At 35.1% G+C, this 25822-nt stretch overlaps 3 protein-coding genes across 4 annotated transcripts in view; 1 reads left to right on the top strand and 2 right to left on the bottom strand.

The window, feature by feature from the left end:
• The window catches only part of rangap1a (RAN GTPase activating protein 1a), a 28478-nt gene extending 16848 nt beyond the window's left edge, over positions 1-11630 (bottom strand). The window contains 7 exon segments of the mRNA NM_001076616.1: positions 994-1152; positions 2074-2208; positions 4358-4537; positions 4650-4709; positions 5517-5644; positions 8042-8164; positions 11583-11630. Coding sequence (NP_001070084.1) covers positions 994-1152; positions 2074-2208; positions 4358-4537; positions 4650-4709; positions 5517-5644; positions 8042-8153 — 774 coding nt within the window. The 5' untranslated portion in view covers positions 8154-8164; positions 11583-11630.
• Positions 1-25822, bottom strand: part of LOC141381087 (uncharacterized) — a 460537-nt gene that overhangs the window by 28984 nt on the left and 405731 nt on the right. The gene's annotated exons all lie outside the window — the stretch shown is intronic.
• The window catches only part of zc3h7ba (zinc finger CCCH-type containing 7Ba), a 47792-nt gene continuing 36081 nt past the window's right edge, over positions 14112-25822 (top strand). Inside the window, exons 1-5 of the mRNA XM_009299075.5 lie at positions 14112-14271; positions 21189-21264; positions 21765-21801; positions 22349-22546; positions 23002-23160. Of these exons, the coding sequence (XP_009297350.2) occupies positions 21206-21264; positions 21765-21801; positions 22349-22546; positions 23002-23160 (453 nt within the window). The 5' untranslated portion in view covers positions 14112-14271; positions 21189-21205. The remainder of the gene's footprint in view (positions 14272-21188; positions 21265-21764; positions 21802-22348; positions 22547-23001; positions 23161-25822) is intronic.

Genomic DNA, 25822 nt, shown 5'->3' with positions numbered 1-25822 from the left:
CCAGCAGGCCCATGTCAATTACAGTACAGACACTTAATAAATAACCCACTATAAATTGAAAGCAGTAACGTATGCTGTGTTTTTTGTTTTCTCAAGCTTTGGAGATGTAACATAAGTTGGGCTTTTAAATAATAAGTCACCTATAGCTTTCGTCATTTTCGTGTTCAAAATGACATCAATGTTTTCAAAGTGCACTGCGAAGGGAGTGCAATTGTCAATATGAAGATCACTAAAACAGGGCGAGGCAGTGGCGCAGTAGGTAGTGCTGTCGCCTCACAGCAAGAAGGTCGCTGGTTCGAACCTCGGCTCAGTTGGAGTTTCTGTGTGTGGAGTTTGCATGTTCTCCCTGCGTTCGTGTGGGTCTCCTCCGGGTGCTCTGGTTTCCCCCACAGTCCAAAGACATGCGGTACAGGTGAATTGGGTAGGCTAAATTGTCCATAGTGTATGAGCGTGTGTGTAAATGTGTGTGTGTGTTTCCCAGACATGGGTTGCGGCTGGAAGGGCATCCGCTGCATAAAAACTTGCTGAATAAGTTGGCGGTTCATTCCGCTGTGGCGACCCCAGATTAATAAAAGGACTAAGCCGACAAGAAAATGAATGAATGAAAGATCACAAAAACTGAACTTTAAAAGTAATTCGAAAGCAAATTACACCTGAGAGAGATGACCTTAATGCTTTATTTATAATTCCAAGTGTAAATGCTAAAATGTTCTAAATGATTAGGGAATAGGGGTGATAACAGAATAGAACACAGCCAGGAACAATGTTTCTAACTACAGCTGAGGTGTATTTGCAAGTGCACAAGTTTGCGGCGCAGTTTGCGAATGTTCGTTGGAACGACGGCTTTGGAAAACACCAAATCAACATACTTTGTTTGTAAGGACGGTTCGTGTGACCTTGGCTAATGATGGTTTTCAGAAACGCACTGCAGTTTGTACTGTGAATGTGTACAGCCTTCATGAATATATGTTTTTCCTTGTGTCCTGAGTGTACCTGAGCCATGGCCATTGCTCCTTTTTTAGTGAAGGTGTTGTCGTTGAGGTTCAGGACTCTGAGCTGAGGGTTATGCTGCATGGCTGTGGCTAAAGCTGTGACTCCTGGGTAATTAATGCCGTTCTGAGGCATGTGCACCTCCTCCAGACTGCCCATCAACTGAGGAGAGAAACAACACCAGTGCATTAAAGGAGACCTCTTATTACGAGATGTACATTAAGTCTCTGATGTCTCTAGAGAGTGTGTGAATGTGTGTGTGTGTGTGTGTGTGTCTGTGTGTGTGAAGTTTCAGCTCAAAATAGCACACAGATAATGTTGTATAACGCTTTGAAACTGACCCTTTTAGACTTTGATCTTAATTGTATTTTTTGGGTGACTGTCGCTTTCAATGCAAATAAAATTGTGCTCTTTTTTTAAAAGAGGGCGGAGCTACAAATGCCTGAGTGTCAGCATAGTGGTAGATTCGATTCAGATTCAAGTGTGTAAAAGTGAATATCAGTGTGTGCTTCATGCTTGTGTCAGTCTATGTCGCTCCTGTAGCTGTTCATTTGTGCTTCATCTAAAACTCCACATCTATAATCCTCTTAGTCTATGCTGACATTATCTACAGCAGCTCGAACACTAATGGCTAATGGACAGACGGCTGCTTCTCACTCAGGGCTGCTGTTTATGCTAATTAGGGAGAGACGGGCACTAGTGGGCGGGGTTTCCCCATCTGATTCCATGTACAAAGAGGGAATGTCAATCAAAGTGTTTCTGCAGACTGTTTCCATCAAGTCTGATTATAAGAAATGGAATTAATTAATTTTTACTATCAGAAGCTGGATGTATTCACACTCTGCAGATACACATCTGTGTTTAAACCCCTTATAACAGTGATTTAATTAATGTAATTAAACTTATATTATTATAGTACTATGGTTTGGTTATTCTCAGGTTATATACTATTATAATGTTATATAAAAGTGAATCTGCATAATAGGTCCCCCTTAGTGGAGAAGATAAACAAGATGACTGAATGAATGAATGAATGAAAGAGAATCAGGAGAAATGAATGTGTTTTCTGGTAGGGCTGAGCACCTGAAAGGCCTGTGCGAGTGCTGTGGCTCCGTCGTTCTCCAGTCTGTTCCTGCCGGCGATGAACACTTTTAGCTTGAAGGGCGCGCCGAGAGCACTGGACTGCTGATGACACTCGCTCAGAGCCGCCGCCAAGATCTGTGGAGCAGGTGATCAACATTACACACTTTTCCAGAGAAACAACAGTCCAGAATGCACCTTTAGCTCTGTAAAACTCAACATTTCTGACAATATATATATATATATCTTTATATATCTTTATATATATATATATATATATATATATATATATATATATATATATATATATATATATTTATATATATATATATATATATATATATATATATTTATATATATATATATATATATATATATATATATATATATATATATATATATATATAAATATATATATATATATATATATAAATATATATATATATATATTTATATATATATATTTATATATTTATATATATATATATATATATATATATAATTTTTTATTTTTTTTATTATATATATATTTATATATATATATATATATATATATATATATATATATATTTATATATATATATATATATATATATATATATATATATATATATATATATATATATATTTTTTTTTTTTTTATATATATATATTTATATATTTATATATATATATATATATATATAATTTTTTTTTTTTAGCGTTTTGTCTATAGAGGGAGACTACTTAAATTTACATGTAGAATACAGTTTGAAAATGGGTCTTAAAAGTGAAGGCAGCTCGCTCTCTGCAGCTCTCACATGGTCGCCCAAAAAAGCTAAGCAGGGCTGCGCCTGGTCAGTACCTGGATGGGAGACCACATGGGAAAGTTAGGTTGCTGATGGAAGTGGTGTTATTGAGGCCAGCAGGGGGCGCCCACCTGTGGTCTGAGTGGGTCCTAATGCCCCAGTATAGTGAAGGGGACTCTATGCTGCTCAGTGAGCGCCGTCTTTCAGATGGGATGTTAAACCGAGGTCCTGACTCTCTGTGATTGTGAAAAATTACTGGATGTTCTTCGAAAAAGAGTAGGGGTTTAATTCATACCTACCAACACTTCTGTTTTTCCCTGGAGTCTCTCGTATTTCAGACCCATCTCCCGTATTGTTCTGTCTCCCAGGAAAACTCCTGGAATTCCACAATTATGTCATGGAAAATGTTTTTTTTTTGAGCGCATTTTTTTTTGTGTCTAATGCATTTTATATGACTGCACTTATAATAATAATAATAATTCCTTACATTTATATAGCGCTTTTCTGGGCACTCAAAGCGCTTTACACAATGGGGGAATTTCCTTATACACCACCAGTGTGCAGCATCCACCTGGATGACACGACGGCAGCCATTTTGTGCCAGACTGCACACCACACACCAGCTGATTGGTGGAGAGGAGACAGAGTGATGAAGCCAATTATGATATAAGGAGGGTTAGGAGGCCATGATGGACAGAGGCCATGGGGCAGGTTTTGGCCAGGATGCCAGGGTTAAACCCCTACTCTTTTTCGGAGGACATCCTGGGATTTTTAACAACGACAGAGAGTCAGGACCTCGGTTAAACGTCTCATCTAAAAGACAGCGCACATTGAGCAGTATACAGTCCCAGTCACTATACTGGGGCATTAGGACTCACACAGATCACAGGTTGAGCGCCCCCTGCTGGCCTCACTGACACCTTTCCAGCAGCAACCTAGCTTTCCCATGTGGTCTCCCATCCAGGTACTGACCAGGTGCAGCCCTGCTTAGCTTCAGTGGGCGACCATGTGAGAGCTGCAGAGAGCTAGGAGCCGACTTCTGCTTTTGGGAACCTAAATTTAAAATGACTGAAGCAAATGAGGTTAATGAGTTTGCATTACTAATAATTCATATCCACAGTGGAAAAAAAAGCTTCAATGATTGTTTACAGTCTAACAGAAGTTACTCCCATAATTCATGCAATCCATCCTTTCCAAATCTACCACATCTTACCAAATAAACATACACATACTCAAATCATTCTCTATGTTCTTGGAGGTTGAAGTTTTTAAACTTCGTCTAACTACATTCGCTCAATCCTATTACCTGTAACCTCCTTCAATTGTAATCTGTGTATTAATATATTTAAGTATAATTCATTGTAATTTACCTCATAGCTAGTTGATTTAATCTTATTTAAAATAAAATCCCTACAGGCAAAACTGAACTGAAAAAAACACTTCCATGTATTAATCAGAAAAAGAGGGTGGCACTAATGCACTGATTATGCTTCGCCCACCTTCCCGCCTCCGATGCCCATCCCGCAGTTGTTGAGCCGCAGTTCCTGCAGGGTGTGGCAGGCGGCGCTCTTGAGCAGCTTCTCGATGCCTTTTACACCATCTGGACCGAAAGCGTTATCACTCAGATCCAAAACCTTCAGTCGAGCTCCGGCTAAGATTAACGCATCACCCAGAGAAACCTGCAGAAACACCGTTATGTTCGTTATACACACCATTATCTGACTACTGATCGCAAAAGTCTCTGCTTTAAAAGAGGACAAGTTAAATCATTAAGTGCTCTTGTGTTCTTACTAGCGCTGGAGGAATCTCAGCTCGCAGGCGGCCTGTAAACATGTCGCTCCAGTGGCAGCACTGACAGAGGAAAAACAACAGACATACGTTTTAATTTTGTTCCTGTTTTGGGTGAATTTGCAAGACGTTTTTACAAGACATATATTAAGTCTCTGATGTTCCTAGAGTGTGTGTGTGACGTTTCAGCTCAAAAAACCTCACACATAATGTTGTATCACTCTCTGAATCTGACCCTGTGATCCTAATTGTTGTGTTTTGGTGACTCGCTTTAAATGCAAATAAGATTGTGCTCTTTTTAAAAGAGGGCGGAGCTACAGATGACTGTCAGAATAGTGGCAGAATGAGAACTCTAATGGTGGATGGCTGCTTCTTACTTAGGGCTGTTTATGCTAATTAGTTTTCCATATTTCTGGATAATAGGTCTCCTTTAAATGATCAGTCTCAGTAAATAATAATACGTGACAAAAATAATCTAATTGTAATATTTCAGACAAAATTTGTGAGAGTCTTCGATTAAAAAGTGCATTCGTAATTAAAATCTGAGATACTTTTGGTACAAAAAGACATGGATCTGCTTCTGAAGACATGCGTAAACTTCTAGGCAGCATATAATCCTTTTACAAAGAATTTTTGCACTTTTGAAAGCTTAAATAAATTTTAAAAATAATAAAAGTCACTACCTACACCGTTGTACAGCAAAGAAGAGATTGGATGAAGTTTAAAACTACTACTTTGACTGATTCTCTGACAGGAATACTGGTTTCTGTCTGTGAAATGTAAATAATGTGAGCTAACACTGTAAACCTAGTCTACACATGTGCAGAAATAAAGTAAACCTGGATTTAGATGTGATGTTGATGTGAGTACCTGCAGGTCGCTCTTGTTCTCCAGTGCTTTAGCGATGGTCTGCGCCGCCTCCACACCGATGGTGTTTCCCTCTAGACGGAGTGCACGCAGACCCTCAAACTCCCCTATCTCCTTCACCATCTGCTCCACTGGACACAACACAACAGCACATCTCTTTTATAAGGACACTTGGGGCCTGTATCATGAAGCTGGATTAGCCTGGTGAGTTTCAGTTTAGTTTGTATTAATACAAACTAAACTGTAGCTCTGCTATATTTACTTGTAGACATGGTGTCTTGTGCTGCATGGCTAGTTGGGGCAGGGTATATTCTGGTTTAGTTTCTGGTAATGCTCCTGTTTAGTTTCTGTTTATTTTGTTGAGGCTATGCTTCTGGCTATGGTTTCGGTTATGCCCAGTTTATATTTCTGGTTGTGCTTAGGTTACATTTCTGGATATGTTCAAAAACATATCCAGGTTATGTTCAGATTATATTTCTGGTTATTCTCAGAGCATGATCAAGTTATCTTCAGGTTATGTTGTTGTGTTCATGTTATAGTTTTGGTTATTTTCAAGTTATGTTCTGCTTATGATCAGGTTATGTTCTGGTTATGTCCAAGTTATGGTTTGGTTATTCTCAGGTTATTTTCGATTATGATTAGTTTGTGCTTAAGTTATATTTCTGGTTATTCTCAGAGTGTGATAAAGTTATCTTCAGGATATGTTGTTATGTTTCCAGTTATGTTCATGTTATGGTTTGTTTTTTTTCAATTATGTTCTGGTTATTTTCAAGTAATGGTTTGGTTATTCTCAGGTTATGTTTTGGTTAGGTTATTTTCAGGTTATGTTCTGGTTATGTCCAAGGTATGGTTTGGTTATTCTCAGGTCATGTTCTGGTTATGTTCTGTTTATGGATTGGTTATTTTCAGGTTATGTTCTGGTTATGTTCAAATTATGGTTTGGTTATTCTCAGGTTGTGGTCTGGTTATGGTTTGGTTATGATCAGGTTATGTTCTGGTTATGTTCAAGTTTTGGTTTGGTAATTTTGAGATTATGTTCTGGTTATGCTCAGGTTATGTCCAAGTTATGGTTTGGTTATTCTCAGGTTATTTTCTGGTTATGTTCATGTTATTGTTTGATTATTTTCAGCTTATGTTCTGGTTATGATTAGGTTATGCTCAAGTTATATTTTTTGGTTATTCTCAGAGTGATCAAGTCATCTTCAGGATATGTTGTTATGTTTCCAGTTATGTTCATGTTTTTTTTTCAGGTTTGTTTATTCTCAGGTTATGTTCTGGTTATGTTCTGGTTATGTTCAAGTTATGGTTTGGCTATTCTCAGGTTATGTTCTGGTTATGGTTTGGTTATTTTCGGGTTATGTTCTGGTTATGTTCAAGTAATGGTTTTGTTAATTTTAGGTTATGCTCGAGTTATTTTATGGTTGTTGTTTTTTTTTGTTTAATTGGATACATATTTACTGATAGCTGCAATATAAACAAATTTTATTAGTTTTAATCAGAAGATAAAGGTTTTGAAATAAAGATTACATGTGAATTTTGAGTCTTTATATACACTATTTCATCTGTAGAGAGAAAAAGAAAGGTCTTTCCTTCACTCGTGTTTCTGACGCATGCTTACTTTGCTTGAAAAGAACTACACAAACTCTGCCTGACTCTATTATCCTGTTTACTGTATATTTCCATTTTTCCCTACTTTATAGCTGAGGGTGTATTTGTATGTGCTGATGCATTAAAATAACAGATGATTAATACATTTTTAAAAATCTTTTTAATGCATCACTCCAGTCTTACATTTAACATTAATAAGGATGAATAAATACTGTAATAAATGTATTGTTCATTGCTTGTTTGTGTTCATAAATACAATAACTACATTTTGTTTCTGACACGTTTACTTTGCTTAAAATAAAATGACAAAAACCTTGTCCAACTTGTTGCCAGTCCATTTATTATTTGGCTTTGGCATAAACAAGAAGTAGCCAACAAAATAAATTAAACAGTACAGGTCCTACAGTTCTTCTCAATATGTTCTCAGTCCAATGTTTAGGACATGATGACACATTCACCCGGTCACACAATCATAGGCGGTCAAAAGGTTTGTTTGACCTTCTATCTGTCAACACATCAGGCTCTTTAAATGCACAATAAATATTACATCTAATGCTTACAAAATAATTACAACCAAATGATAATAACAGCTCCAAAAAATCATCTATTGAAGCTGTCTTCACCTGCACTAATAGAGTAATATATTTTCTTTTAGCTCTCGTTCATGAACAGCTCTTTTCATCTGGCTTCATAGATGTTTTAAATGAATTATTTTAGTTTAAGAACATCCAGAATAAAAGTTTGGATAAAGAGTAAAAGATGCCTCACATTTATCAGCATAAAATCCAGAGTTAAGTTTTGTGGAACCAACAAAGCCTGAGTTTTATCAACTCTGAACCGATCCTGTTCTCCTGAGTTTATTAAGCCAACATGAGCATCAGATGATAATCGTGTGTTTAAAGCAGTGTGTTTGAGCTCACCAGACTGAGCGTTGTCCAGTTTAAGGCCCTTTCCTTTATAGCTCAGCTCTCCTTCATTCACTTGAGTCTTGGCCAGCGAGTCTGCCAGGTTTGCCACATCATCAGATGCCATCCTGACTCCAGCTAAACAACACAGAAAAGCACATAAGAATTAACAAGCTATATATGTTCACTTAAAGAGAGATTTAAACAACTGTTCATGTGAATTGTAAGGCAGGAAAACAGTATAACATTGGAATTAAACACTTAATTTAGTCCCACTTTACAATAAAGGTCTATTATTTATTTTTAGTTGTTGTATGTACTAACTTGAACCAAGAATAAACAAGACTAAATCATAATAAAAACATTGATATTTTGTGGAAACTAATACATTTGACTATTTTTGAGATTAGTGGATGAATGGAAATATTTTGCATTTCTTTTAAATGCACTATTAAAAACAAAGCAGTTTTTAAGACTGAAATCTTTTGGCAATTTAGGATAATGATCATCGTAGCCTCATGCTGACATACATATTCGGCTAACAAAACAATTGAGAAAAAATGTGATGGTAGTAGTACTACATAGTTATTATTTTTAAATGTTAATCTATTTAATGTTTTTTTTCTGCAACATCAATCGAGTTTTACATTTAACATTAACAAAGATGAATAAATATTGTAATAAATGTGTTGTTTATTGTTTGTTCATGTTAGTTAAAACAGGGCTCAACACTAAGGACTGCCCGATTGCCCGGGGCCAGTGTGAGAGACGCTTGAGATAGTAGACGGGATCATTACTAGCCCGATTTGGGCCACCTTTTGTAAAATAATTTCGAGCAGAAATAAAATACTTTAACATTTTCCATACTGCTCTTTTTGCTTTGTTAACACATAATTTTGCTCATTATACATTTAAAAATATCATTTAAATAATTTTTAAAATTGTAATAATTATAAAAATTATTTTTTACACATTATTTAATACATGGGGCCAGTGAAAATTTTGGCAGGGCAAGTAAAAAAATTAAACCATTGGCCCGATCGGACCAATAAAAAAAAAAATCCTTAGCGTTTAACCCTGAAATACATTAACTTATGCAATCTTATTGTAGTGTTACCATTAATTTTATTATTAGGGCAATAAATAAATAAATAGAGAGTTTTAGCTCAGTTTTGAGATTTCATAACATGCCGTTTCAGACTAGTGAAAAAAGACAATCAAATCCTTAAATAGTGATTTAAAGACTTATTTGCATCTGTCACCCCCCCCCCCTCCAATTTTAGTGTTAATTGCATAAACCAAAATTTACCGTATTATCTGTAGTCTGAAATAATTGATTGAGGAATTAGTTTATAAAGTGCAAAATTCACAATATTTATATATTAATATGGGTAAAACGTTTTAAAATTGTACTTCTACTTTCTGATTTACAAAGTGATTATAAAAAGAAAACCAAAATCCCGCTCACCAGCGATCTAACAACCAGAGATCGCTGGAAAACATTCACATGAACTACAAATCTGCCGGTTTATGGACTACAGATCCCAGTCATGCAACACACACAGTCATCTGCTCCAAGTCACCATTGATTAGACACTCACAGCTGAAGCTGCTTTTGGATTGATAACACTTAGTATATACACACCTCTCAAACACACAGTTGTTGCTGAGTCTTGTCTACTGTTTGTGACACTACTCTTACTTTGCCGTGTTTTGATCCTCGCCTCGTTTATTTGTTTAATCCTATGTGCTGCCTGCCTCTGAGCATCTGCCTGCCTATTGACTATGATTCTGGATTGCCCGCACACATCTGTTTGCCCCTGTGTTGACCATTGCTTGCCTGACCATTCTAATAAACCTGCATTTGGATCCTCACCCCTGTTGTCAGCGTCACTTCTCCGCTACACTCTGTAAGGACCTTTCAATTTTATTATGCCAACAAAATCAAGCAGTTAAATCTGGCTTTAACCATTGCTTAAAAATAGCCAGCTTAATGCTAAAGTAAAAATAGACAGATTTATGCATGCAAAAGTAACGAGAAAAAAATTGTACTGTTCAATATTAGTTTTTTTTTCATATACAAACAAGGGAAAACATTCTTGTAAGAACCTAGAAAACACAAGTCTTGAAAGTCAATTGTCTCGTGGGTTTAATATATTGAAAATTTGATGTAGATAGCATGCAAAATAAGATTTCTGTTTAAAAGTTTGAGATTATATCTCCTTCTGTGGTGGTGCAGTGGTTAGCACTGTAGCCTCACAGCAAGAAGGTTGCTGGTTCGAGCCTCGGCTGGGTCAGTTGGCATTTCTGTGTGGAGTTTGCATGTTCTCCCTATGATGGCATGGGTTTCCTCCGGGTGTCCCCCCCACATCTAACAGTTGCTAAATAATTTGGTCTAAATTCTCAGTTTAAATATCTTTGTAATGAAGACACTTTGGGCTTTACTGTCCATCATTGTTGCGTGTGACGTTCACTCCTGCCCTTAATAATTACTTCCAATTGATCTTGTTTGTCTTTTTCCCTTTTCAGTTTTCTATTGGTTGATCTGGTGGCGTCAGGCCTTTAAAACAAACGGAAGCGAACTTCTACAGCCCCTCATTCCTCCACGCCACCACAGTTGTTGACTGCTTTATTGTCGTGTTCTCCTTTATGCTTTCCTTTTGATATTTGTTTGGAGTGGGGAGCTCCAACCTGCTCTAGGTTTGTTTGGTTGTTCTTTATTATGTTGTTGGGCTCCCCATCTCTTGTCAATTTGAATTGTTTTGCTGGTTATGTTATGTTAATAAATAATTTAGCTGGAGCACTTTGGCCGTCATTTATTTATGTTACGTTGTCTTTTGGTCACGAGTCATATTTAAGTTAGGGACCGTAACAATCATCTAGAGTTTATAATCCTCAAAATGAAAGAAGTTATAGATGTTGAATGTAATTATCCTGTAATGAATTAACATATTTGAACATGGCATTTCAGAAAAACTGCAATCGTTGCACTCGGTAATAAATAAATCAACAGAAATCTTTATGATATCTATGAACTATTTTTTATTATCCATTTATATTCAATTCAAGTTGATTTATATAATGCTTTTCAGAGTCATTGTTTCAAAGCAGCTTTACAAAAGAAGCACATGATTGCATTACAATCAAAATCTGAAAAAATAAGGTGAGTAATTACCATAACTTTATCAGTTACTGATAACTTTACCTGGTAAAAGCTATTAGTTACTGGTTAATTAAAGTGACTGTATATAAACATAGTTAACCTGCTGCATATGAGTGATGTCTATGTGTTAAATGAGGTGTATTCATGTGGGATTTCTAGCCCTGTTATTTTATTATTAAAGTGCATACATGAACTTCTCTCACAGAAATTTTTACTTGTTTATTTTTTAGGCGCTGGTATTCATGGTTATGCCAGATAACATTTCTATGAACGTGCTCATTCACACACGTGATCAACACACACAACAGATTTTTAGTCACTCCGCCGGTTTACAGCCATCATTCACCGGTTCCCGGAATAAATGACTCGTGAAAATAGTATATTTATACTTACAAGTGGTGTTTGATGTGCTTTCTGGAGGCAGATGTATTTGTTACGAATCCTTCCTCCCGCTCGCGCTGATGACGCAGAGAGCGGGCACGCAGGGCATCATGGGACTTGGAGTTTTGACGTGGTCCATTTTATTTAATGTGAATTTTATGATGTTTTGTTTTACAGGCGTAATTTGCTAATGTTTTATATAGTTTCTGAATATTGTTTTTGTCATATTTAATCTTTAATAATGTAGTCTTAATCCGTGTAATATAATGTGTGAAGGCTTATAGTCTGACTGAAGAAATCTAAAACTCAAGGAGGACTCTATGAAAGCAAACTTAAGAGGATTGTTTACTCAAAACCTCCAGCAAATATACTTCCATAATAGAAAAAAATACTATGGATGCCAATGGTTACAGGTTACTAAAGAACAGGCCAATGTGTGTTTCATATTTTTTTTAAATATTTAAATGGCAATGTTTATTTTTTATTATTATTTTAGAGCAAGAACGATATCATTATACAATATTTATAGATAATAATAATCATTATACAATAAAATTATGTACAAAATATTAGTCATACTGTTGGCAACAAAAAATAATGAATAATTGAAAGACTTCAAATATTTTATCATTCACAAGTTTAAATAAGCAGTGTAAAAATTATTTTACTTCTTTTAATAGAAATTAGCAACTACGTTTATTTGGTAAATGAAACAAAAATAAAAGTGGGAAAACTACATTGTTTTTTTCATTTTTGTCTATTAATGTACACTGTTTTTGTTAATACTTTTAAACTTTCATTGTTGTATAAATTAAGGTAATAAAAAATGTGAATAATTAAATAATTAAATGAATAAATAAATAGAGTAATTCAATAGGTGCGTTCGACATGAAGCTCAGCTGCAGCCGGTGATCAACGAGATTAGCCGAGCGCAGGCGGGGCGGAGTTGAAAACGGAGCCGTCAAGACGGACAGCTGGACACTTCGGGACTCAAAGTTGCTGCAGTCATGATGACCGATCACATGGCGTCATCATATTTTTTTGTTATTTTTATTTATAACAATAAAACATTTACAAATAAAACAGAATACAGTCTCTACAAACTGTAGTTCCTTTTTAAACAATAAGGGAGAATTATGAATAAAATATATAATAAATGTATGAGTGAAATAAGAGGAAATGAGAGGTTAAAATAAACATAAAAACGAACAGGTCTATTAAATACAAAGCAATAAGCATTAATTCTAGGAGTTAAACATCAATCTTTAGGCTAATACTTCTTGTTTGAATCTGCTAAAAAAAGGTTTACATATATGTACATTTATAGATATAAAAATTTCCCATGTAAAAAGCAAAACAAGGTGTTTTGATTAGGTCTTAATAAATGACATTATTTTGGATAATGAATAAATTTTCAAAAAAGCATTTTAATCCAAAAAGATTGTGTTGAAAAGAACAAAAGGTAAAATAAGTGACCGATGTAGAAGTTTCCCAGAAAGAGCAGGTAGCCTTTAAACTGCTAGACAGGAAATTATATATATATTTATATTATAATAATAAAACCATTTTATAATTATTTAATAAAATAGTTCTTTAACTTAATTTGTTAAGAGAGCTTTAGGGGGGCAGGATCAATGATGATGATTATTTTATTTCAAGTCTGTAAGACTTATTTGAGTTCATATTTAGGTTATTCACTAAAATATACACTAAAATATATCATTTAAATCGTTCATGGATATGAATGCAGTAAATAGTCTGAATAAAAAAGTTAAAAAATAAACCTGTGCAAACAAGCTAACCTTTATAACCAGATTATTTAACAAAAGATGATACTGCAGTAAAATATTTGTAGTCTTTTAATAAGCAAGATGTGTACAGGATAGAGAGGGTGTGAAAAGTGAATTGTTTGTTTTGAAACTTTTGAATCGGAATTTGTCCAATTATAAACCCGAAATACACGTGTTTGTTGTCATGTGGTGAACTCGGCCAATCGTGTAATATCGGTGTCGTCATCAAAGCTCCTGCAGTCGCTCTTCAGATGCTGCACGGTCTGAGTTTGCCGTCTGATCTCGGAGCGCTGTCGCGGTACTTTGATGCCACATGTGACAGTCACGTGGCGTCGGCGCAGCATCAATCCGGACAAGATTTCTAACCAGAATGCACCGCTTTAAGACAGATTTCGATCGATCTGCGCAGCGCTGCATGAAGTCGAACGCACCTATTATTTTTATCGGGACGTTAAGCGCTTTCGGGACGTCACTGTCACGTGACTTGTGTTACTTTTCTCAGCGCTGACAGTTATGAATCAATCAGTTATGTGTCTATCCGCTAATATGGAATTTTACACGAAACAAAAAGCATATTATATGATAATTATTATGGTTGCTTTAAAAGTGTGTCCCGAATATTAACTCAAGAAATTAATATGAAAAATAACCTTTGGAATTCCGTTGAATGGATTCCACCGCGCGCGCCCCCTGCAGGATCAGGCGCGCGCACACCATGTGGAAGAAAATCGGTTATCAGCTGGAAACACTCGTCGGGTTCACATTAACGGAGCGGTGCAGTGTCAGCGCATTAATTTAACAAATATCATGAGTTTTAACGTTTAATAAAGTGTCAGTCATTCTCCTAAATGTTTTATACACGAACCAACAGCTGAAAACCAGCGAGACTCGGAGGAAAGGCGGATTTACAGGTGAGTTTGAATCTGTCTGGAAACTTTCTGGCTTCACCGCGATGATCTGACTCGACCTCAGCGTTAGTCCGATTCAGTGTTTGTGTCTGGACTCTGAGTCTGTGGACTGTTGGATTGTCTTGTGTTTATTTATTTGCAGCTCCTTCGGTTTCGTTTTTGCAGAAACTGGAAGGAAGTGAAGTCAAAATAGTTTGGGCGTGTTTCAGATTTATGCTCTGCAACCTTCATAGACAGCATTACAGAGAGCATGCTTCATAATATTAATAGTTATGATCATATTAATGATAAAAATAATACTGGATGAGTAGTGAGATAGAATTTTGTGTAATTTTTTGTGTCATTTGAGTCAAAAGACATTTGTTTGTTTGTGTGTGTGTGTGTGTGTGTGTGTGTGTGTGTGTGTGTTTAAAATATGTTTTTAGACGTATTATACTCATGTGTAAGCTGAGTTTTGGTTTCATTGGTTCAAAGGACATTTGTTTGTGTGTCTGTGTGCTTGTGTGGTTTAAATCTGTTTTTAAACTCATTTAAACATATGTGAGAGCTGTTTTTTGTGCCATTGTGTCAAATGACGTTTGTTTGTTTGTTTGTGTGTGTGTGTGTGTGTGTGTGTGTGTGTGTTTAAAATATGTTTTTAGACGTATTATACTCGTGTGTAAGCTGGGTTTTGGTTTCATTGGGTCAAAGGACATTTGTTTGTTTGTTTGTTTGTTTGTTTGTAGAGCTTTTTTTTTCATCAATGTGTCACATGACGTTTGTTTGTTTGTTTGTTTGTGTGTTTAAACTATGTTTTATACGTATTATACTCGTGTGTAAGCTGGGTTTTGGTGTAATTCGGTCAAAGGACATTTATAAGTTTCTGCATTGTACATTTTAACCAAGTATTTAAATGAAGATTTCACTTGTGGCTGATGTAACAGGGTTAAATATGAAAAGGGGTTTTCCAGTATAAAAAGAAAACTTAAAAAGTATACTACATTTTTAACCATTATTTTACTTTGTAATTTAGTGTATTGATCATGTGCACCCCGGGGCAAAAAAATTAACTCTTTAAGTCTATTAGCAAGGCAAGTTTATTTCTATAGCATATTTCATACACAGTGACAATTCAAAGTGCTTTACATAAACAGGAATAAAAGAGACAAGTATAAGAAAAATAAAAGCAAATAATAATGATTAAAACAGATTAAATGTGTTAAAACAGGTTACAAAAGAATGAAAAAAAAAAAGAGAGACATAATAGTGCGATCTGTGGGACATGTAGCACAGTGCTCATTCAATAAAGGCACAGCTAATCGGATGTGTTCTCATACTTGATTTGAATGTTCCTAATGTCGGAGCACATCTGATCATTTCTGGAAGCGGATTCTAGCAGCGAGGGGCGTAATAGCTTAAGGATCATAGTTTTGGCCCCAAATTATTGGTTGTTATCAATTCAATTTTTTATACTTCACTGTTTTCCTTTGAATAGCTATTTTTTTTACCTCTTAAATAATCACAAAAAAATGTATCAACAAAAACAGCATTATAGAAATAAATGAATAATAGTGTAAACTGTTGGGGTAAGTGGTTTGTGAGTCGATTGTTCTGTCCATTAAAAGTCACCCCAACCCCCACAGGGTAAAAGAAACACATCATCAATAATTATGATAATAAAATTATTAATAATGCTGTATGTACGAGGGTGGCGCAGTGAATAACAAGATTGCCTTACACCAAGAAGCTTGCTGGTTCAAGCCCGGACTGGATCAGTTGGAATTTTTGTGTGGAGTTTGCATGTTCTCCCTGTGTTGGTTTACTCTAGGTGTTCTGTCCAAACATATGCGCTATAGGGGAATTGAATAAGCTAAACTGGCTGTAGTGTATGTGTGTGAATGAGTGTGTATGGATGTTTCCCAGTACTGGGTTGCAGCTGAAAGGGCATTTGCTGTGTAAAGCATATGCTTGATAAATTGGTGGTTCATTCTGCTGTGGCGACCCCAGATTAATAAAGGGAATAAGCTGAAAATGAATAAAATATTGCTGTATGAGTAGTGAGCAAGGCTTTTGTGGCATTTTTATACTATTTTTAACTTGTATATGCTAGAAATAGCATCATCAACACTTAATCTGTGCTGGCCTCATCTTATTAAAAGTGTGAAAGGAGTGACCAAACTGAACTTTTAGTACATTATTAAAGTTTTAGTATGATGCTGTTTATGCTTAAAGTGCATTATAAAAACAAGTTGTATCTTCAGTCATGTATTTATATATTTATATAGGTTTCAGTTGTGTTGTTTCAGAGTTAAAGATGAAAAGCGGTTTTCCAGTATTACATTATACTACATTTTCCAGTACATGTACAGAATGATTTTTGTTCAGAGCTTTTTTTTTTTTTTTTTTTTGTGTTTTGGACTGTGGGGGAAACCGGAGCACCCGGAGGAAACCCACATTAACATGGGGAGAACATACAAACTCCAAACAGAAATGCTAACTGGTCCAGCCGGGACTTGAACCAGCAACCTTTTTGCTGTGAGGCAACCATGCTAACCACTATCCCACTGTCACCTTTTTTTTTTGTAAATTATTTATTTAAATGATTATTTATCAGTAAATTATTATTTATTTATTTGTTAATTTAGTTTATGCTAAGTTATTGTGTTGTGTATTTTCAACCATGTATTTATATGCATTTTTCAGTTGTGGCTAAAGGTTTCAAGTATAACAAAATAAATTAAACCTAAATTTGTAATTTGCAGAGTCTCTTTGTTTCTTTGCTTAGAGCAAAAATTATGAAACATTTTTACCATTATATACAGAAAACTCAGTAATATGTATTTCAGGATATTTTATATCCCCGGACAATAAGTAATTTCTTTAATGTCATTTCAAAAGACTCTTTTAAGGATTATGGTTTGACCCCAAATTACTCATTATTGTCAGTTAAAATATTTATACTACATTGCTTTTTTATTTTTATTTTTTTTACTAATTTCTCAAAAAGTTGAAAAAATGCAAAAAGCATGTTTTATTTTTATTAATTTTATGATAATAATAATAATAATAATAAAAAATATATTTTATTCGTATTGCAGAAAACTTTTACAGTAAACTCTCACTAATATGTCGTTCAGTGTATAATGATCATGTATACCCTTCTTTGATGACACTTTAAAAGACAATTTAATTAACTAAATTATTCCCCAAATCACTCATTAATTGTCATGGTAGTCTTCATATTTCACTGCTTTCATTTGAATCACTGTTTTTAGCCATTTCTCAGAAAATTGCTAAAAAATAGCCAAATCTCAGTTTAAAAAAACAAAACAAAAAACTAAACTTCAGAATTAGCAATTTATTAAGCCTTTTTTTTTTTTTTTTTTTGAGAAATGGCAAAAAATATTAGTGGTTAAAAGGTAGGCAGTGATGTTTAAAAACGTCAATTGACAATTATTGAGTAAGTTGGGGCCAAGTTTTTAGAAATAATTTCCAACAACTATATGGTATTTTCATTATATTCATGTATTGGGGAACCACGATACAGCAAAATATGCAGTCAGTGAGTCAGATGTTGCTCAATAGCTAACGGTCTCTGAGTGCAGTGAGCACGTTTACAGAAAATGCATTTTTTATTTGTAAGATAAGCTGTGTGGGTCAATGCCACCATTAATCTAGCTGTGCTTTGAGATAACAGGAGTAATGTGAAGATTCCAGCCAGGCGGAAAAAGGAGGAAAGTATGTGTAGTGAGATTGGTGAAGGACTGAACACTCATAAAATGATGTTTGCTGCTTGTTAAAACTACTTATTTAAATTGAGCTGAATCAACACAATTCTTGAGTATTTTTATGAGACAACTTAATTGTTTTATGTTCAATCCACTTAAATTTGTAAAAACGAACAAGTTAATTCTTCATGTTGTCCCAACACAAATCAAAGGTGTGGAACCCAACTTTTTTTTTTTTTTTTTTACAGCGTATAATGTACGAGTTTCCAGCATTATTGCATTACAACAACTACATTACAACTTGCATTACAACGTTAACTCTTTTTAATTTTTTTTTATTTCTGGGTATTATGAGAACATATATCAATATCTCGTATTGTGAAAATTATATTTAAATGATAATGTCAAAATTATTCGTCCTTCTGTGAATGTTTTTCTTTTTCAAATATTAATGATGTTGAACAGTTTCAGGATTTTTTTACAGTATTTCTTATAATATTTTTTCTTCTGGAGAAAGTCATATTCGTTTGATTTCGACTAGAATAAAAGCAGTTTTTAATTTTTAAAACCATTTTAATTGTCAATATTATTAGCCCCCTTAAGGATATTATTTTCTGATTGTCTCCAGAACAAACCACTGTTATACAATAACTTGCCTAATTACCCTAACTTTACCCTAATTAACCTAGTTAAGCCTTTAAGTGTCTCTTTAAGCCAAATGCTAATATCTTGGTCAATATCTAGTCAGATATTATGTGCTGTCATCATGGCAAACATAAAAGAAATCAGTTATTAGAAATGAGTTATTAAAACTATTATGTTTAAAAATGTGCTGAAAAATATAACTGAAATTTTGAAAAAAATTAAAATTTTTAACATTTTTAAAAAATTAAAATTTAACAGGAGGACTAATAACTCTGACTTCAACCGTACACCATGATATATAAATAAAACACTACCATGAACACTAAATACACAGTTAAGAGTGCAAACATATTATTTGTACATTATTTCAGTAAGTACATTCGAAACTATAGTGAAGTAACTTGCAAATGCTTTAATGTTTTTTATTGTAGTTATTTGTAAAGAGATATATTTATTAATTATTAAAATGTTTGTACATGTTTGGCCATCCCTCTACTTTTTTGTTTTATAATGTACATATGTTATTGTCCCTTAAATCACCTATTCTGATCTTCACTTGCATTAGATGTTTTTTTCCCTCAATATCAATAACACTTTTGTCATTGTTCTCTTATGTGTTTTTACCCTCTCAGCAACAGAAATAACACCACATGATATGATTCACTGCATATAATTAAACTCATATGACTGACCAGGAGCATAAGAGAGAGGGCACATAACTAGGTGAAATATAGGCTAATGTAGAGATATTAACAGCACATTATTAAATACACAGCACAGGAAACAATGACCACTGATGTGATGAACGTTTATTTATGTAAAATAAATGTATTCTGTGGGTAGATTTATATTTGTGTTTTAATATTTTTTAGAAATAAATTTAAATGTCGAGGCTTTTGACTTATTTTAAACAATCACACGTCATAAATTTAAAGGAATTGGGTTTCATACTGATAATTGTTAGATTGATGCATGTATGAATGCATGATTCATACTTGATTCTGATTGGCTGATGATCACTGTAAGGTGTTCGGTTATTTTCAGATAAACACGCAGCTAAAGTAGTTCTGGCAGGTTTTGAGTGCATTACAACTCCATACATCATCACAGTACAGAAGGCTTTGGAGGAGATGTGTGAGAAACTAGTGCTACACGCAGGTGCAGTTTGAGGACAATAACCTGACTAACTCTTAAATACAGCATATGAAAGGTGTGGAAATTAGAGCAATAGCGTTAGGGTTAGCCAAAGGATAGATTTAAGTCCAATAACCACCCAAGGACAATTGCGATTTTGTTTTTAACCCTCATATTAAAATAAAATCTCATAATAAATTTCTCAAACTGGTATCTGTTTGACCATTTAAAACCTCCAGAATATAAATGTTTTTAAAAGATTTGTGTCTTCATTTCTTTGTTTTGTTGATGATTTAAATAAACCATGTATTTCCTGACATTAATTTAGTGTGCACTCAAAAATGGTAATTCGTCATTAATTTCCCACCCTCATGCAGTTTAAATCTTCTGAGACCTTCATTTATCTTCAAAACTCAATTTAAGATGTTTTAGATTCAATCAGAGAGCTCCCTCATCCTCCATAACGGTCCCAAAATGCTCAAAGTCCAGATAAATACCAAAAATAACATTGTCAAAACATTCAATGAGTCCTCAGTGGTTCAATTTGTAATCATACAAAGCCCTACGAACACTGGTGCATAAACCTCCCCTCAAAACTGTAAAGACAACTGTGTGCCAGTTTCTCACACATCAGATCAGAGTGTGTGTTTACTACAGTACTGTGCAATAATGCTTATACATCGTAAACACACACAGGATAACTTACAGAGTAATTTCTACAGACATTTTTTTTTACAATAGTGTTTCTGCATCTTCATATGGTCACAGTTGAACCACTGAAGACACACTGAATATTTTGCCAATGCTTTTTTGGCTCCTTTTCTAGGGAAGGTCAGAGAGGGTTTCATTTAAAATGTCTTAATTATTATTGTGAAGATGATCAAATGTGCGTAAAGCAATGACAGTTTTCATTCCAGGGTGAGCTAATGCTTATAAAATGTTTCAGAAAAACCTGGGAAACTTTTCTAAAGACAGTCAGTTTTCTTCAGAGATTCATATAAGCTCTTACTCCAGCTGTATTGTCTTTTGTTTGACATCTCAACCAGATTTTCAACATTTTGTGGTTCATCATTACATTCCTACTGCTTTATAAATAAACTGCTCCTTCATGTGAAAATAGTTTACACCCTTGAATGCATTCCCTGCTGAAAATGTTGCTTGGCTGATTTGAACTGGTTACCAGGCAGGTTTAAAAGTGTTTAGGCATTTTTCAGCCTGGCTAAGCTAATTTTAGCTGTTCATTCTAGCCTGGAAGTGGCCAAAACACCAGCCTGGTTTTATGTTTTATTTTAGGGTTATTATATTTTATGGTCTGTGAACTTGTGAATGTACTTGTGAACCCAGTGCACTGAAGGCATGTGAGTGTGTTTGAGACCGAACAGCTGGTAAACATGAACGTCTGCTGATGTGTGTGTGTGTGTGTTTGTTTTTCAGCTGTGTGATGGTCAAACATGAGCGCTGAGCGGCAGAAACGGCAGGAGAAGATTCGGAGAGCGCTGAGCTTCATCAAGTATGACAGATAATAAATACTGCACTATTTTACTGCACAGAGACCTGCTTCACCCTACTGTGACTGTTTTTTTTTCTGAATCTGACTTTTCTGATATGTGGTACACAAAGCTTTTGATTTTGAATTTACAAAACAATTCAGCAGTCCTATAGTTAGTGGGGAAGTTATAAATTAAATAAAGGAGCACACAAAGACATTCTAATAATGATTTCTTGTCAGCCTAAAAAATAGTTTGCCACTCAAGTCTATGGGAAACAGTCTCTAAATTTGCTTCATATGTCTTTGATTGTTGACATCATACATTCAGTCAGTCGTTATCGTGGTTTGGCTGTAATTTATGCGTAACTTGGTTAATTGAGTCAAGTTTGTAATTGGATAAATGTATGAATAGATTTTATAGAGGTAAACAAACTCTTTGAGGAGCAGTGATCTGCCATTTTAAGCATCATTCCCTCCTGCTGACTGTTTATAAACCATTATTTTTGTTTTTGTGTCTACAGATCTTCTCTACCATATCCGGACCCTCAAGGCTATGAGGTTTGGAAATATTTTGCACACAGACCTTGCCACAATACAGACAAATTCACATTTTGTTTCCAGAGAATAGCTTAAATGTATTTATTCCTGATATCTTGAGCTGTTTAAAGGCACATTGTGTAGTCTTGGCCACTAGAGGGCGTGTATTCACAACAAACAAAGACTTAGATTTTATTTGAGACTTTTGTCAGGTTTTTGTCCTCCTCAAACATGTCCTGTGTGTAGCTCTGATTTCTCACACATCTCGTCCAAAGCCTTCTGTTGTGTGTTGATGTGATTTTTGACTGCTGTAGCTGCCAAATATCTCTAATCATTCAGCAGTGTAATATGGAGCTGTAATGCTCTCAAAACCTGCCGGAACTACTTTAGCTGTGCCTTTATCTGACAATAACCAAACACCTTAGAATGCTCATCAGCTAATAAGAGTTTTTAAAAAATTATTACAGATATTAAAGTATTCTCCAGATTGTTTATGTCTCATGTCTCGTGTCTCGTGTCTCATGTCTCATGTCTGTGTCTGTGTGTCTGTGTGTGTGTGTGTGTTCAGGGGTTTGTGGTCCAGCTGGTGTGTGATCTCCTGGAGGAGGGAAACGCGGTGTTTGCGGAGCGCGACTGGATGCGGGCGCTCCAGCATTTCAGCGAGGCCATCAGTGTGGCTCTTTATGCTGAAAACGAGGAGCTGAGCGTTCCCTCTGGCCTGCTGGAGAGTCTCTACATCAACCGCGCTGTCGTTCATCAGAACATGGTGAATTTAACTACACCCAAGTTAAACGATGATGTTCACGGAGTAATGCAAAAAGCTGAGTGTAAAGATGTAGCATTTATCATCGTGTGAGGCATTCAGTGAATTATCTACCCTCCTAACGGGACAGTTCATCCAAAAATGTTCTTTCTGTCATCTCATCCTTCACCTGATCCAAACCTTTTTTAGTTTAATTCTTTTGTTGAACACTCAAGAAGATTAGAAAACTGAAAATACAATTATTGACTTTCAATAGGATGTTATAGTCCGTAGCAGATTTAGTTATGGGCAGTATAGGTGATCGCCCCAGGGCGGCATCTTGCTAGGGACGGCATGGAGATTACCCCCAAGACCCCCCACACAGCTTATTGCAAAGTGTGACCAATAAATGACTGTTTTTTTTTGTATTATTATTATTATAGTTTTTTTTAATGTTTGTTTCTGTTTCTGTCCATCAGGGTGAGTTTGAGTGTGCAGTAAAGGACTGTGATCGTGTGCTGGTTATCTGTAAGGACAGCGCTAAAGCTTTATACCGTAAGGCCGTGTGTCTGAAGGAGTCTGGGAAACTGAGAGAGGCGTTGGACTGCAGCACTGCGTGTCTTCAGGCCTCACCACAGGTCAACATCACCACACACACACACACACAGACACACACAGGAGATCTGCATACATGGGTGTACCTGCATGGCCAAAATAAATATGAGCAAAGAGGTATGGGAAACTAAATCTTAGGGGACATTCACACAGAATGCATTTTCCTTTCCGATGCGCTACTTTTCTAATGTTTTTTAATGTAAAATGGTTTTGGAAGTCATGTCAAGTTAAAGGTCCCATGAAATAAAATAAAACATTCATGATAGTTTCAATCTGTTAGTTTCAAGTATATCTATTAGCTTGTGTGCTCCAACGCGGTGACAATTTGAGTCTAAAAAAAATAATTTAACCGGTTCAACTCTGCAGACCCAGTACTGGGTCCGTGATGTCATCGACTTTCGCTTTAAGATTTAAAGGGCTAGCATTGCACCAGACCCCTGTAAGTAGTTTCGTTTGAAAGTGTAGAATCTATATTTTATGCACATATGCATCACTGGTTTTTATCCTACTGTACAAAAGTTATTTACACTTAAATACACAGTATTTTGGATACCCGAACATTGGTTCATTTTCATATTTTTTATATGGTTCATATATGACGCATGTACATGTTGTAGCTCAAATGAAAGGGTACACTTTCAAATTTGAGTTTATAAAAAAATACAAAAAGCGCCTCTTTTTTTAGGTGTTTATTATAACACAGACAACATATACAGTTGTTTTAAACAATTTTAATAGTGAAAATTCAAAGGGTTTTCTTTAAAATGATACCAAATTTTTGCATTTACACCTCTGCATGTGGATTTGGGAAGCTTTTAAATTTGGAAAGGCAAAATCCAGGCGAAAATCCCAAAATAACAGCAGAGTTTAACTGGTTAAACATCCAAAGTTTGCAGTTTGTCACTTCCGCCTAAATGGATCAACAATTTTTTTCATGTCACCTCATACTTCAGTTTCTCATCAAATCTTCTGACCAATCAAATGCTCTCTAGTGTGCATCAAATCACCGTCATATTAGCTGTCAAAACATGTGCACGACTGCATACAGTATTATTCCTTTATAATAAACAAACAAACAAAAAAACTGTTGAATATTGAATATTATCATAGACAATGTAAATTTAACAAGTTTTTGCTTAGTTTTTGATTAGTTATATGCAAATTTTATATAAGATTTCTATATAAATTTTAATTTTTTTTAAATCTCTGAGAGATTTTTTTCTCAGATTGCACATTTTCTTGTATCTCAACCCAGTTCTAACAGAAGCTGACACTATTGACTGTTTTTGTGGTCCAGGGCCACACATTTGTATTGTTTAGTCTTTTTATCTCTTGTTCAAAAAGCTTCACTGAAAGGAAATGGATGAAAAAAGAGGCAAAATCCAGGTTTCAGGCAGACTTCTGTGACATTAACAGTTAAATCATGGACAACTGATGGAGAATGTTTAATAATGAATATTTATCAATGTTGTTGCAGAAAATTGTTCTAGTTCTTAATCTTTACTTTCTAAGTTCAGCAAAATCAAAAGAAGACAGAAGTCTGAAGCATTCATTGTTAGAAGCAGCATGCAACAGTAAAGGTTAAACGATCGTTCATCTGTTTGATACACAGTTTTACACACACACTTTTCTCCTCCTTTATAATTTGACATGTCATTCATCATGTCCCACAGATGTCTGCTTGGCATGTTCTGCTGTCCACAGCTTTGTCATTCATCAGTTTCCATGTCCCCAGCGGCATCCTGCTCTCCCGAGACTGTATCCCTCAGTCTATAGCCTTAATTGTTCTTTAACCCATAGTTACCCCGTCGATGACATGTCTATGGATGTCTCTGTGTTGTATGAATAATAGCTTCTCTATTTAACTTGGAGATAATACGAGTGCTCTGGTAGGGGTGCCTGCAGGGCCTGTAATGAATTTCCATCAGACATGTCCTAGTTTCAAGTCACCTCAGTATTTTTATGAGAAACTATACATTACATGGAATACATGTAAGGCAAACCACACATTAGATAGAACACATGTGATATAGTATACAGTGTGTAAAGTATATAAAGAGTATATCAACACATCCAATAGAGTACAAGTACAGCATGGAAAATCAGTATTGAACACGCCATCAAGGTGCCGTTGACTTGAAATTTGCCCCAGATGTAGATAACAACCAAAGAAATCCATATAAAAAAGAAAACAAATCTAATTAGTTTACAAATGAAGTTCTGTTTAATAAAATGAAATGATGCAGGGAAAAAGGTATTGAACACATGGAGAAAAGGAGGTGTAGTTCAGCATTGAAAGTCCAGACAGCAGCTGAAATCTCTCAGTGGTTTTTCAGCAACTCTCTGCCCTTTCTCAGTGTAAATGAATATCAGCTGCTTCAGTCCAACATCTACATTAGCAGGAGGATAAAGATGAAGCCAGGGTGGACATTTCAGCAAGACAATCTGACCATTTAATCATATGTCAATACACAGTTATTTATTTTTTGGTGAGGTTTTTTTTTTTTTTTAATGAAAGCTAAAAATGCCCAAAAACCAAGCAGATTTATTTTCACTTTTTTTTTTGCTCATAATTACAATTATTTTGGCCATGACTATGTTTGTTTGAGAGATTTTTAAGAATTATTCAAAACATTTAGAGAAATAGGGCAATTAATGCAGTGTAAATAAATCAATCCAAAACAT

Source organism: Danio rerio, chromosome 3 (assembly GCF_049306965.1).
Source record: "Danio rerio strain Tuebingen ecotype United States chromosome 3, GRCz12tu, whole genome shotgun sequence".
NCBI lineage: Eukaryota > Metazoa > Chordata > Actinopteri > Cypriniformes > Danionidae > Danio > Danio rerio.
The sequence above is the reverse complement of the archived record's forward strand: the minus strand, read 5'-3'. Positions and strand labels throughout refer to the sequence as shown.